This window comes from Nicotiana tabacum, chromosome 1 (assembly GCF_000715075.1).
Source record: "Nicotiana tabacum cultivar K326 chromosome 1, ASM71507v2, whole genome shotgun sequence".
Classification (NCBI taxonomy): Eukaryota; Viridiplantae; Streptophyta; class Magnoliopsida; order Solanales; family Solanaceae; genus Nicotiana; species Nicotiana tabacum.
In genome coordinates, this window is record NC_134080.1 from 36,180,335 (window position 1) to 36,196,509 (window position 16,175).

At 33.2% G+C, this 16,175-nt stretch overlaps 1 protein-coding gene across 1 annotated transcript; it reads right to left on the bottom strand.

Annotated features, from left to right (window-relative positions):
• Positions 1–11,854: 11,854 nt before the first annotated feature.
• LOC142162550 (uncharacterized) lies at positions 11,855–12,832 on the bottom strand. The gene is made up of 2 exons (XM_075218836.1): positions 12,377–12,832; positions 11,855–11,863 (listed from the first exon to the last, which is right to left on the bottom strand). The coding sequence occupies exons 1-2, from the start codon at positions 12,830–12,832 to the stop codon at positions 11,855–11,857; spliced, it is 465 nt and encodes a 154-aa protein (XP_075074937.1).
• Between the last annotated feature and the right edge of the window lie 3,343 nt (positions 12,833–16,175).

A 16,175-nucleotide genomic window follows, 5' to 3' on the forward strand; every position in this document is an offset into this window, starting at 1 on the left:
CTTCAATAACTTCATCGACTCTGCCCTTCACCTTTTAAGAGACTACTTCGACCTTGGGCAGGCCTTTATCGAAGTCGTACTGATGACACATTGCAGCTCATAAGGGCCTACTTAATGCTAATACGATTTAATATCTAAGATAATTTTTGGCGCATACATTTAACACATTAGAACCACTAAATAACAAGAATACCTTTGATGTACTAGTAAATATATTTAACTTATGCCTCTAAAAATTTTTCTTTTTTAATCAACCTTTAATCAAATATCAGCGCATATTTAAATTTGTAAATTTATAATTTAATTTTATTAAAATATCACCTCTAAACACATAACGGAGCTTGAGGAATGATTGAAGTGAAAGTGATACAGACACTGTGCTTTCATTTCCCTTTTGTTTAACCTTTTCTGCTCTGGCAACTTTCTGAATTCCTCTATTTGTACCATATTTTGTCCATATGATAAAATTAAGGGTTATTTCTGTCATTTTCATGTGTAAATAATACTTTTAACTTATTACCCTGGTAAAGAATCTTTAGAACTGAATGTTGAATTTTATTGTCCATTCCAAATATAAGAATCAAACTTCTTCTTTTGTTACAATGGAATATGGAATAGGACAGTGTCTTTATTATCCCCGTATTATCAACAATGATCACTTTTTCTAAAGAATTTAACACAGGATTTGTCACATATGACATGTTAAAACAAAAAGCAAGACATTATCAATCCAAATGAAGGGATATTATAAAAAGGTGGTAATAATAGGGTTTTTTTCCCCTTGTAACATCAACATCAAGGTATAGCAAGGATATACTATTATGTGTCGGTTTTCTTATTGCTTTATTATTTTTTTGTTTTTGTTATAATTTCTGACTTTATTATTTTTAATATGACTTCTTTACCACTAATTTTCTTTTTCAAACCTTTGCTTTCTTGAGTCGTGGGCCTATCCAAATGTTACGATCCGGATTTTCCACCATCAGAAGCCGTGATGGCGCCTACTAATGTGAGCTAGCCAAATCAATCCTTTAAACTAATTACTCCATTATCCAATTAATTCTTTTTAACAGATATAAAGCGATAACGTATAAACAGCGAAATATTTAAATAATTAAGCGGAAGATAACAATTAAATATCTGAAATCTGTATCTATTACAACTCTTAAAACCTAAAGCACCCAAAACTTGGTGTCACAGTGTCACAGACGGTCTAAGATTTACTACATACAAAGTCTGAAGAAAATGACAATACACCGTTTCTGAATAAAAGGAAAAATGAAACAGGAAATAGGAATAGAGGAGACGCCAAGGCCTGCGGACGCCTGCACGTCTACCTTGGATCTCCACGTGGACTGAAGGTAGCCTCCACACTACGGTCCAAAAGCTGCTCCGGGATCTGCACATAGTGCAGAGTGTAGTATCAGCACAACCGACCCCATGTGCTGGTAAATGTCTAGCCTAACCTCGGCGAAATAATGACGAGGCTAGGACTAGACAGAATAAACAAATAAAGATGGGAAGGGGAAACATGCTTCGGGGAAAACAGGTAAAACTGAATATCAAGATAACTATAAAGGAATCAAAATCCAACCAATAACAAGAATAAGGAAAACAAAGGCAGATTTCACTTTCTTTTCACATCTTAGGCGTGCAACCCGATCTCATTTCATGTATCTCGTGGCAGGCGTGCCACTCACTCCCGTTTCATGTATCTCGTGGCAGGCGTGCCACTCGCTCTCATTTAATTTATCTCGTGGTAGGCGTACCACCTGCTCTCATTTCATTTATCTCGTGGTAGGCGTACCACCCGCTCCCATTTCATTTATCTCATGGTAGGCGTACCACCCGCTCCCATTTCATTATATCTCGTGGTAGGCGTACCACCCGCTCCCATTTCATTATATCTTGTGGTAGGAGTACCACCCACTCCCAGTTACAAGCCAACAATAACCACAAGGAATCCCGACAAGGGAACAAGAGCAATATAACAACTTTCCGGCAAGGGAACAATGATATTTCAACAACATCTCGGCAAGAAAACAATAATATCAAACAAACATCCCGGCAAGGGAACAATACTATCAAAACAAACATCTCGGCAAGGGAACAATAATATCAAACAAACATCCCGGCAAGGGAACAATGGTGATAATAACATATGAAGCGCAATAAACCACAACGAAGTCATAACAATTATAATACAAGACTCACAGGCATGCTTGACACCAACATATAGATACTCGTCACCATGCCTATACGTCGTACTCCACAATTAACATGCAACAAATAAGACACACTCATAATCCCTCAAGCTAAGGTTAGACCAAACACTTACATCGATGCTACGAACATAATTCACGATTCAATTATAACTTTACCCCTTGATTCCACCACCAATTCGCTCGTATCTAGGCACAAGTTACTTAATTACATCAATAAATGCTAAATGAATACAATGCATGAAAATTAGTTTTCTAACGTTTTACTCAAAAAGTTAAAAATTGCCCCCGGGCCCACATGGTCAAAACCTGAGGTTCGAACCAAAACCCGATTACTCATTCCCCCACGAACCCAAATATATAATTTGTTTTGAAATCGGACCTCAAATCGAGGTCCAAATCCCCAAGTTTTGAAAAACCTAGGTCTTACCCAAAACACCCAATTTCCCCCATGAAAATCATTGATTTTAAGTTGAATTCATGTTAAAAGATGTTAATGATTGAAGGAAATGAGTTAAAAACGACTTACAATTGATTTGGAGAAGAAGAAGCCTTTGAAAAATCGCCCTAATGTGTTTATGTTTTGAGAGGATATGAAAAATGAGTTTAAAATCGTCTAAGTATAAAAGTTGCAGGTCGCAGGTATGAGAAATGCGAATAGGGGTTAGAAATTGCGAACCCCGACCTCTGCTAAGTTGAGAAATGTGAAACAGGGTTCGCATTTGCGAACCCTTCAGGGAAGCTGGACTTTCGCATTTGCGAAAGGGACCCTCAAATTTGCGAGTTGGAAATTGCGAGAAGGGAGTCGCATTTGCGACTCAAGCCTGAAACAGGACTAATCGCATTTGCGATCAAAGCCTCGCATTTGCGGGCAAGACAGACCTGGGCTGGTTTCGCATTTGCGAGCCAAGCTTCGCAAATGCGAAGCCTGCAGGCCTGATCATACCAGCAAAATTTCTGCAACTTTCTAAGTCTAAAATGCACTCCGTGGCCTATCCAAAACTCACCCGAGCCCTCAGGGCTCCAAACCAAATATATACACAACCTCAAAAATATCCCACGGACTTATTCGTGTACTCATATCACCAAAATAATATCAGAAGCATCGAATTAAACCTCAATATCAATGAAATTTATCAAAACTTCTTAACATCAAATTTTGCATTTAAGGTCCGAATCATGTCAAATGGGTTCCGTTTCTTATCAAACTTTACCGACAACACATATAAATCATATTGAACCTGTACCGGGTTCCGGAACCATAATACGGGCCCGATACCACAGGTTTCACATAACATTTCACTTTCAAAAACCTTTGTATTTTTTAGAAAATAATTTCTTTCAAAAATTCATTTCTCGGGCTTGGGACCTCGGAATTCGATTCCGGGCATACGTCCAAGTCTCATATTTAAAACGTTGACTGAAGTCAAATTAACTCATTTTATAGTCAAAATTTATCATTTTTCATAGATTTATAGGTTTTCCGACTACGTGCCCGGACTGTGCACACAAAACGAGGTGATGCTAAATGAGGTTTTAAAGGCCTCAGAACGCAGAATTTCATTTTAAAACAAGTGATGACTTAAAAGGCCATCACACCAAACAACCTCTTTATTTCTATAAGGTAGAGATAAGATTTGCGTACACTGTACACATTACTCTTCTCAAACCTTATATTTTGGAAATATAACGGGTATGTTGTAGCTATTGTTGTTGTATACAAGGTGTATAGAGTGTGAAAAGTTTAACATTTTAAACTTTTTTTAGTGACAAATGTTGTAGGCATCCTATAGTGTACTGACAAAAAATCAGGTAATAGCTGAATCATAGTATGTTTTTAAACTTTCCCATTAGAAGTAAATAAAACGGATGCATTAAAAAAAAATATACTTATACAATTTACTCTTTGACGAGATCCATATTTCCTAAAGAGAGCATAGAGAAGATTGACCTATTTTTAGTGATGATTTTTAAGGAAATTGTTAGTTTAAAGAAATTGGCTGAGGCTAAAATCAGATATATCAATAATTTAATATCTCATGTCGCCTCGAAATTATTTAAAAAAATTATAGTTGATGATTGATTTAAAAGGTGAAAGTCAATGTGTCCATTTATTTATAAACAATTTAATGCTAACAACCTAACAAATTGCCACATTTTATGGTTTAAAGTTTAAACTTGAACTCAATGTGAAATTTATCACTTGGTCAATTTTTTCTTCACTTGAAAGCACTCCTTGGGTCCCACATGAATATATGAAAAGGCGCCTACAACATGTGACGTCAGCAAATGCAGACCCACGTGGACTTGTCCTTTGTATTGGGATCTGTGTGAAAAGCTTTTTGCAACTTTAGCGCTGAAATGAAAATTTCCAATTACACATTTGGGCCAAAATCTAATTCTATCACTGCCAATTGGCTGAAAATCTGGTTATGTCAGACCTAAATCCACTCCAACTCTTAAATGTAGAATATCAACCCCATTCTGTATTGCGAAACACTATTTCCTTGGGCTGAACATCCAACTTTTATTGGGGGAAAAATTAAAAAATAACCATATTTACATTATAAGTGGTCATTTAAAAGTAATCATAGTTTCAAAAGTAATCGAAATTTAGTCATTTTTATATAAAGATAATTTGAACGAAAATATTGTTCAAAATTCGAAAAAAATACTTCAATATATAATATACTGGAACTTTTAGCGTGTTGGAGTTCCAACATAATATGCTGGAAGTTCATAAATAAGTGCACCAATCTCCAGTATATTATGTTGGAACTTTCCTTGTTGCAGCAAAATAGTGACTATTTTTCAATGACTTTGCAAACGTTGGCTATTTTTGAATGACCAGTCCAAAAGCTGACTAGCCTGTGCTATTTTTACACTTTCATATCCATTAGTACATTATTTGTTGAGGAATTAACCCAAATGGCCGTCCACCAAATCGTTTAAACTAAAAATAACAGGTGGAGGTATAACATATACATAATTTATATATTATATGTATACAATTATGTATAATCAATATATAAACTATGTATATAACTAAAAAAAGTAAACCAATTTGTGTAAAGATCCCTTCTTTGTTAAATAGGTTGATATTTTGCCCTAAACCAATTTGATGATGAGGGGGTAATGCTAAAAATATTTGTTTATAATCCCTTCTATGAAAGGCCACCATATATCAATATCAATGTGAATATTCACCCTTATTACTCTATATCAATCCACCCTTATTTTTTTGTTGCGGTGTGTAACCCGATTCCACCGTATATATCAATATGAATTTTTGATTGATTCCGGAATAATAATGTTTTATGAATTCACCACTTTTATTGTCCTGGTAACACCTTCCACTTTCTCTTATGCAAACTTTTTATAAATCAAAATAAGCTTCTTTGTTTATAGATACACCGGCTATAATTTAAGTCTCAAAATCAACCATTGAGGGAAATTGGGGAATGATACAAATCCTAATTAAACTTTTAAAGTTATAGTGTAGTAACTTTTTCATAGGCTTCTATAAACTACTATATCGCCACTATATATTTAGAGGTCATTTAGTTCAAAGATAAATTATGCAAAAAATAATAATATAAATTGATTTTGTTAGACAGAAATAAAATAGCTCGTACTCCTAACAAGACCAATTGGATTAGTAGCATTGATGTGAGAGGTTATATCTAATTCTATTGCTTGATTATCGAGCTAACTCTTTTAAGTTTTAATTCCTTCTTCCCGAAGCATTAAAAGAATTGTGCACACATAGATGATTGTGTCATTAATAAAGTTATAAGTGTCACTTGTTCAAGACACTTATATTAGCACAGGCTTAAATGGTGCCTATAATTTATTTTTTTTCTAATATTACTTACAAAGTAATTCACATATTTGACGTTATTTTGCTATTTTTTGATGTTCATAATATTCTTTGTAAGCTTCTTTTCAAGTACTCCTCATATTAAATTATAGTAAATGACTTAAATGTTCATTGCATTAAAGACATGCTTAAAAGAATTTGTTTTTTTTTTATATAATAAGGCCAACCTTTATATTTATTTGACTCCAACTTCAAATAATTTTTTTTCCCGCTTGAAATTATTTAAATGGAACAAAATTTCATAATTTTATTGGTCCCAATTGTTACGTAAACATCAAATTTCAGAAAGAGCTCGCATGATTGAGTCCTATTTATAGCATGAGTAATTTTTTTTTATATGTAGTTATTCAAAACAATTGTTCCTAGGTTCTCTCGTAATGTTGTCTCCATCAAAAAGTACCTGTTAAAGTTTTGACATATATAATTAAAAAAGTTAACTAATTAATAGCATTAATGTAAGAATTATTTAACTAAGTGATCCTCTAAATCTTGAGATTTATAAATTTTATTGTCGAAAAAAAGTAAAGATGTATGCATTTCGTTATTGACTTTAATAATTTATCCTCAATCAATTAGAGGCTGAAGGAAATGAGTAACATGACAAATATCTTTAATTTTTTCGATGTTCAAAACAGATAGAGAACTCTGTAGCAGTTACATGTGAATTTTCATTGTCTAGTTTGATATTATGAATCCTAGCATTGGAATTGAAAAAAAAAATACTAATAAGAAAGTGTTAGCTCACTAATTAAACTGAGAAATACAAAGGAGGCTCATGTAGCATAATTTCAATATAATTTGTTTATGAACCAACTGTTACATAAACATCAAATTTCAGAAAGAGCTCGCATGATTGAGTCCTATTTATAGCATGAGTAATTTTTTTTATATATAGTTATTCAAAACAATTGTTCCTAGGTTCTCTAGTAATGTTGTCTCCATCAAAAAGTACCTGTTAAAGTTTTGACATATATAATTTAAAAAGTTAACTAAATAATAGCATTAATGTAAGAATTATTTAACTAAGTGATCCTCTAAATCTTGAGATTTATAAATTTTATTGTCGAAAAAAAAGTAAAGATGTATGCACTTCGTTATTGACTTTAATAATTTATCCTCAATCAATTAGAGGCTGAAGGAAATGAGTAACATGACAACATCTTTAGTTTTTTCGATGTTCAAAACAGATAGAGAACTCTGTAGTAGTTACATGTGAATTTTCATTGTCTATTTTGATATTATGAATCCTAGCATTGGAATTGAAAAAAAAAATACTAATAAGAAAGTGTTAGCTCACTAATTAAACTGAGAAATACAAAGGAGGCTCATGTAGCATAATTTCAATATAATTTGTTTGTGAACCAAATGAACCCTAAGATTACACTTTCTTTAATCCAACACCTAGCTGTGGAAAAAATCTACATATTAAGATATTTATTTAGAGTTTAGTTTTAAATGTATTAATGTTAATTGCTCACATAATTTGTATATTTCCCTTGAAATTTTCCATCTAAACTCTAGTTTTTCTTCTCATTTAATTAATATGTTTCTCTTGAAATTTTCCATCTAACTTTAGTTTTTAAAATTTGTTATAAATTTTTAAATAAATTTATGATTAAGCATTGTTTTTTAAAAGTAGTAAATACTGAAAGATTTGTGATGTCTGCTAAGCTAATTATAAATAAGCTACAAAAAAGGATTGTGATTTATGAATGTTTAATAACATTAGTTAATCTTTTATAATGGGTTTGTCAACATATCATTTATTTCAGTAAGGAAATTTATTTTCATTGTTAAAGTAGCAACAAAGCATTAGTTAGACATAGAGAGAGTAGATAATAGGCAAGAGAGAAGATAATTCTATCACTATAACCACGTGTCTGTTGGAAAAATTGGATGATTATGGAGAATAAAAGGTTTAGCTTGAGGCGTGTCAAAGACACTGTCCTTAAGGATATTTCGCCTACACCGTAATAAATAAAATTAGGCGTATCCCCCAGGATTCAACAAGCTCTTCTAGTATAAACTAGGAGCAGAAACAACAAAGATCGAATAAAGTAAAACCCAGCACAAAGAAGAAGATTAGCAGATTACTTTTTCACATTATGTCTCAAGAGAATGTATCTACTCTTCCCATTGAAAGATTTTTTTTCTTACAATGGCTATTGCGCCTTGACAATCACAATTCATCGACATAATTATTGTCGGTTTAATTCACCAAGAGGTTGCTTAATCAACCTTACTTCCAAGCAATTTAATACCACAACATCCACCAAAAGTTGATCACACAACAACTAGCTAGTTTTTCCTCATTTGAATCAGAGATTCAATATCATCACTGTATCTTTCTAATACAGTGGAAAATCCACATACAAAATACTAACTTATAGTATTTCTCAAATAAAGCATAAAATCATCTCAAATGAAATAAAACTTGACTTCTGTACAAGTCCCTTTTGAAACATCTTTCAACACATGAAAATTTATTTTCTTTATGTATCTTCTATAGTCAAGCACCAAAATAAAATTTTCTAAAATATAGAAGCAACTTTAACTTCTACAGAAATATCTCAAATCAATAGGAAGCGGATCATAATTCAATGATTTCTTCATCACACAAATGACTAAGAGATCTGAAGAAATATAACTTTTCAAAGCCAAAAATATAAAATATTTTTGATCTTTCAATATAAATTTTTGCCATAAAAAATCTCAATTTTGTAAGGCTTTATTATGACATTAATAAATAATTTTATCGCCTTTTCCTTTCTTAGGATCAGACTATATAACTCTGGACATCACGGTCCCCCACATTTCCGAAAATTTCAGGTTAAAGAGATAATCTTTTCGCAGAGTTTTATTTTATAAATAATAAGCAAATAATATAACTTCACCCAAATATTTTGTCTCAAATATATATATTTAGAGACATCAAATTCATAATAAAAGATCGCCAACTTTTAAATAATATTTAAAAATACACACCATTTCAATGATTTGACGAAAGAGGCTAAACATAATAGTTGTAACATAAATTATCTTTTCTTCATTTAGTCCAAACAAATTTGAACTTATTATCTCAGGATTCAAGATTTTTAAAATGCATAATCGAGGATCATACCTTTACTTTTTCTGAAGAAAAGAATAAATGGATGAAGTATCTTTACATCACAAGGTGGAATTGAAACGGAGACCTTGACAATTCATTAGTGACGTGCAATTGTGAACTCCTCATCCATAAAGAATACTAGTCATCTTCCTCCAGCTTTCCACCAAAGGAGGTGACGTTGACAATACGAGGTGAATCAGAAAATTGAAGTTAAGGTAATAATTCTTGAATCATCTGTTTTGCCCCATAGTAATTTGTTTTTTGACATTCTTCAACCACATCATAAGTTTGAGTTGCTACCTTTAGCTTCTCAACGAATAGGTGTTGTTCTGGACTTTTAGTTGTAACATATTTATTCATAAACACTCCAACAACTGCTGCATTATTCTCCATTACAACAACGTGGAAATATCCTTAAGATTGTTGGAAAAATTGGATGATTATGGAGAATAAAATATTTAGCTTGAGGCGTGTCAAATACATTATCCTTAAGGATATTTCGCTCACACCGTAATAAATAAAATTAGGTATATCCCCCAGGATTTAACAAGCTCTTCTAGTATAACTAGAAGCAAAAACAACAAAGATTAATCAGAAGAAAACCCAGCACAAAAGAAAAGGAAAGAAAAGTTTTAATTTTGTTCGCATTCCTTCATGAACACAATCAGATAGTTTTATATATAGTCCAAAGGAATTGGACATCTGATGTAGTAAAAGAAACGTTAAAATCCATTAAGGATTCATTGCCATCCAACGTTATAAACATTTAAAACCAAAGAAACATAATTATCAAAGTTAATGATATGTTATCAATATATAGACGTTAAAGAAACAGTCATACAAGACCAATCTTTGGTCAAATTCAAAATTACAAAAAAATATAACTGATTTTGATACTCATTCAATGTTAATAAAACATTATATTCAAAGTTATTCTAATTTTCAGCTATAATATATTTAATTTATTGGTATAATAAAGACCCACAATACAAAAGAATGACATCAATTTGAATATTTATTTTTGAGTTATTAAAAAATTATTTTTCTAATGGTGTCCACCATAAAAGCATATACATAATGAGGTGTGATGACTGAGAAGTGCAGATGGGGTCTACTGTTCAGGGCTAAAGTGTCAGCACAAAGAAAGATAATCAAAGCTGCTACAGTAACATTTGATGTCAACCAATTAGAATAACGAACTCAATTTAAATTACCAAAACTACCCTCGTCAACAAACAGACATGTTGACCGAGAGCTCTCTGCTAACTCTCACTTATAAGATAGTAGAAAATAATATCAGTTGAGCGTAAGAGCTTGATCGATTCCATTATTAAAGTTATTACATTGAATTTATACACGTTTGAAAATATAATTTTATAATTAATATATGTTTGAAATTTAATGATTTTCACTCACAAAAACACATACAGATACATATATAAATATATTCTAAATTTCGTGTTGGAAATGATGAATTCAGTTGAATCCACTAAACAATTCTCCACCCGCCTCCCATTTGGCACAAATGAACGTAATTGCAAATCTGACATTTTTCACTATATTCTTATGATTGAGCATTCTGCTTATTCAATTCGGTTATTACATATCAGTTGACTAGTGTTTTCCCTCAGTAGTCATTGGCCGGCAGTATAAACGTTCAAGAATTATATTAGAACTAATTAACATCTGAAAATGATTAAGAATATTATTGTTTTTATGAATAATAATGTAGACACAACCATACGAACTAACTTTTTCTGTACCAAGAGAAATATGATTATTAGAGTTCATGTGCTCATGAGTCATAACGACGACGATTACTATTATTTTTAGCATCTTCTGGGTATTTTTTTTCCCGACAAAAGCAAAACAAATTCACAGACCAAAATTATATTTATGTTTAACTTTGTTATATAGCCTCCACAGCACGTGTTTCAGGTTCAAACAGCAAGATTTTAGAAAGTTGTTAGAGTAATGAACATGAAAATACTTTGACTAAGAAATAAAGGATTATAATCCCGGGATTAAATTTACAATTAGTTTATCTCACATTTAATAGAATTTTTACTTTCGGAATTAATAATTCAGGGACTATCTATACTACAAAGGTAATATTATATTTTTATCCCATATTGTGAGTGAGATAAAAAAGAGCAGCTCGATGCACTAAGTTCCTCCTATGCGCGGGGTCCGGGGAAGGACCAGACCACAATGATTTATTATGGGTGGGATAATAATTCCAAAATTATTAATCATGAGATAAAACACCAAAATAACAAAAAAAGAAGAAGTTATTTTCCGAGGTTCTTTTAACAATGTTCTTCAATGTCCAAGGTTAAAATTAGAAATAAAAAGTTTATCCCAACTTATCTAATATACAACTAAAAACACATTTGATATTATATCAGTATATCTCCTTTTTTATTGTCCAATAAATCAAATATCTATTAATAAAAGTACATCTACTGAATAATTCTACCACTACTAATTCCGATATTATAATTAATCCCATCATTATTAATCTCTCGATAATTGTTCCCCAACCAAACAACCTCTAACAAGTGCAACTTGTGAAACAATGAAGCAAAAGCCAATTCTCGTTTGATTCCTCAGCGTACTACATTATAGATTGCCATGAAAAAGTTATACAACCTGCAAATTAAAGAAGAAATGATTGCTTAATTATTATTATGTGAATTCAGCAATAGATTTTATTATGCGGAGAAACTAACGAACGATGAATGAGACAGTTCAAGTCTCAATCATATGCGAGGAATTAATTCAACTTTATTCCCCCAATTATTACTAAATTTGGTACTAATGATATACTCCATTCGTTCGCTTTTACTTGGCATATATACTAAAAATTTCATTTTACTTGCCACTTTTTTTTGTAGGTAATTAACAATTTATTAATCACCGATAATCTTTACATTTCATAGTCTGCTTTATACCTCAGTAGCTATATCTATCAAAAAACTCAAGAAAACAATTTCATCCTATATACTATGTCTAATGAAACATAAAATATTGAACTAAACTACTGATTCCTTTTGTAGTTCGCACATTACATATGTAGGCTATTTCTCTAGTTATACTATCATCACTTCTACTTCTCTGTTGAAATATTCTCATGTTCCTTTCAATCCAGACACCATGGGTTACCTCTGCATAAACCATTCTGTATAGTTGTGCTCCATAGGATCTGCCCTTAGCTCTCTGTGTTATCCATTCTTGATGTTGCCCCCAGTTATCTCCAATTACTTCTTGCCTTCGCATCCATTGTAGTATCTTTTGCCACACTGTTTTTGTAAAGGAGCAGCTCACAAACAGATGATCTCTAGTTTCATCATTCAGCTGACATAGGGAACAACTTGGATCCACATTGACTCCCCATTTAATTAATCTATCTACAGTTAGAAGTTTACCTTGCAACTGTAGCCACATTGTGAATATAGCTTTTGGTCTAGCTTTGTTTTTGAACATCATAGACTTCCACGCAACTCTTGGACTATTTCCCAGTAACTGATAATAGAACTGTCTGATCATGCTCTCTTTGGCCTGCTGCCTATGTTGAATTTGTTGTAGTACTGTTCTGGCACTTAGAATCTGTCTCACCATCCAACTTGCCTGTTGTGAGATTGCTATATCTTCTATCCTCTTATCTTTGATGTAGTATGCATGAATCCATCTAATCCATAAACTATCTCATTTGCTTGCTACATCCCAACACAGTTTTGCTATAGCTGCCCTGTTCCACATTTGTAAATTAATCAAACCATAGCCCCCTCTTGACTTAGATGTACACATTCTATCCCAAGCCACCAGGGATTTCTTTGTAATGATGTTGATCCCAGACCAAATGTAACTTCTGCAATAAGCCTCTATCATCTTCATAACTTTCATTGATAAGTTGAATAGTTGTGACCAGTAAGATTGAATACCAAATAGGACAGTTTGGACCAGCTGCACTCTTCCAGCATAATAGAGCTTTTTGGCAGTCCATGAGGAAATCCTTGCAACTATCTTTTCTATTAAAGGATGCCACTGTATCAGGGATAGTTTCTTGGTAGCAAGAGGAGTACCAAGATATTTAAATGGTAATTCTCCTATTGTGTAGCCAACTTTTGAATAATTTCCATCTTAGTACTCTATTGTACTCCTCCAAAATACACTGAGCTCTTTTTCAAATTTGCCTGTAAGCGAGACACTTGAGAGAAATTATTGAAGCAATCTTGAATATGAGAGACAAAATTGAGATCACCCCTAGAAAATATCAAGAGATCGTCTGCATAACTTAAGTGGGTAATCCCTAACTTTGCACACCTTGGATGGAACTTAAACTCTTTCACCTCCTTCAATTTGTTAAGCTTTTTGCTGAGATACTCCATTACAATTGCAAACAAGAAAGGGGATATGGGATCACCTTGTCTTAGGCCTTTGGCTGGAGTAGTCTCTCCATTAACCATAACAGTATAGTTAACAGTTTTCACACATTCCATTATCCAATTCACAAATCTTTCTGGGAATCCCATTTCAATCATGACTTGCTCTAAAAAACTCCATTCAACTGAATCATAGGCTTTTTGGAGATCAATCTTGATCATGCATCTGGTAGAAATGTTCTTCCTTGTATAAGCTTTGACTAGCTCATGAGCTAGTATAATGTTATCTGTTATCCTCCTTCCAGGTATGAAACTAGATTGAGATTCACTTATTACTGATGATATCACTTGTTGTATTCTGCCAGCTAGGACTTTAGAAATTAACTTGTATAACATGGTGCAACAAGCGATAGGTTTGTAATCTTTTATTGTACTAGGATTGGCCATTTTAGGGACCAATGTAATAGAGGTACAATTCACTACTTTATACAATTTTCCAGTACTGAAGAACTCTTTCACTGCTTTATACATGCCTTCTTGAAGAAGTAAGCATTGTAGCCATCAATTCCTGGTGCTTTATCGCTGTCAATAGCACATAATCCATTATAAATCTCTTTGTCAGTCACCTCAGCACATAGAGCAAGTTTCTGCATTTGTGATAGTTTTGGCCCATTACTCATGTTCATTCTATCTATTACAGGCAGAGATTGAGCTGCTGATCCCATTAAAGATTTATAGAAATCTACCACTTCCTTCTTTATGCTGTCAGGATGAACAAGTTTATCTCCCATGATTGAAACAAGTTCATTTACTTGCTTTCTCTGACTTCTTTCCTTCATAACAACTGCAAAATACTTGGTATTAGAGTCTCCCAGTTTGATCCACTTAGTTCTTGCTTTCTGCCTTAATACACTTTCTTCAATAGTGGACCATTTTTCTAAGTTCTGCAACAGGCTTTTCTCTTCTTCAATCAGATTGTCATTATATGCTATAATAATCTTCTGCTGCACCTCCTCTAAGGTTGTTCTAGCTTGTTCAATCTTCATACTAATAGTTCTATAGTGCCCGGTGTTTAGGGTCCTAAACAAAGGCCTTAACCTCTTCAATTTTATCCAAATGTTCTTCATTTTGTCCTCAGTGAAAGATTGATTCCAGACTCTTCCCACAATGGGTATAAAGCTTTCATGATCTACCCAGATATTAAAAAATCTGAAAGGTGTTTTACTAGGTTTAGGAGCTGAGTAAAGGGTTAATAGCATTGGACTATGATCAGATATGTATGGCAATCCATATTTAGTAGCCACATGACCCCACTGCATCATCCACTCATAATTGCCAAAAGCTCTGTCAATTCTGTTGCTGATCCTTTCTACACCATGTTGCTTGTTTGACCATATGTAATAGTCACCTATCCATGCCAGTTCATTCAGAGTTAGATTAGCTACACAGTCAGCAAAATCCTGCACTTTTGTATATGTAATGGGGTTGCCCATCAGCCTGTCATTGGTATATAGGACTGCATTGAAATCCCCACATAGCAACCATGGTTTTGTGTTTCCTGTTGCAATGTCCTTCAAACCACTCCATAATTGTTTCCTTTGCTCTATGGTATTGTAACCATATATAGCTGTAATTGCACAATCAATTATTCCCACCCTATCTTGTACCAAATAATGTATGTATTGAGCTGCAACACTTAGGATAGTAACATTATACCACTGCGAGTCCCAAGTAAACCATATCCATTTAATTTGAAGCATCCTGATAGTTGGTAGCATAGTTCCACCCTGGCAGTATATTTGATATGATTTTACTAGCATTATGTTCCTTAACTCTTGTTTCTACTATGACTGCTAGTTTTATTCTTTGATTACTAATATATTTTTTTATAACTCTTTTTGTTTATACCTCTTATTCACCCCTCTAATATTCCAAAATATCCACTTCATCAGCAAATTAGTCTACCTCTTCCTTTAGCAGGAGGTACACTACTCAAACACCATGATCCCTTAGTCAATGGTCCAAAAGAATTCCTCATAGCAATGGCTGATAAAGCTGGAAAGTTTGTCATATCCAGTTCAAACCTGTCCTCTATAGCTTTGCCTTTGTCCATTGAGTTTTCCATTATGCTCTGTTGCTGAGAGGCTATCTACATGTGATCCTGTTGAACATTTGCATGATCTTCCATTGGTTGGATATCCTCCTCATCTGCAGCTTTTCTTTGGTTAAGCATCTGTGATTCGCTCTGCTGTAGGTTATCCTTCCCTGCTGGATTAACCACTTCTTTCACTGGGCCTTTAGTTCTCCATTCCATTGTTACTTTCTTTGCTTCTCTTCTTTTGCCTTGTTGTTTCTCTTGTTGTTTATATTGTTGTTGTTCCACACCACATCTATGTCCAAACACTAAGCATTTCTAGCAAAATTCTGGTTTCCAGTCATACCTAACATCTTGTAGGAATGTCTTTCCATTAGGGTCCATTACCTTTATCTCAGTAGGCAATTCTCTGGTAATATTTACTTCTATCAACATCTTTGCAAATGATACTCTCTTTTTCTTAGCAGTACACTCATCTGCATAG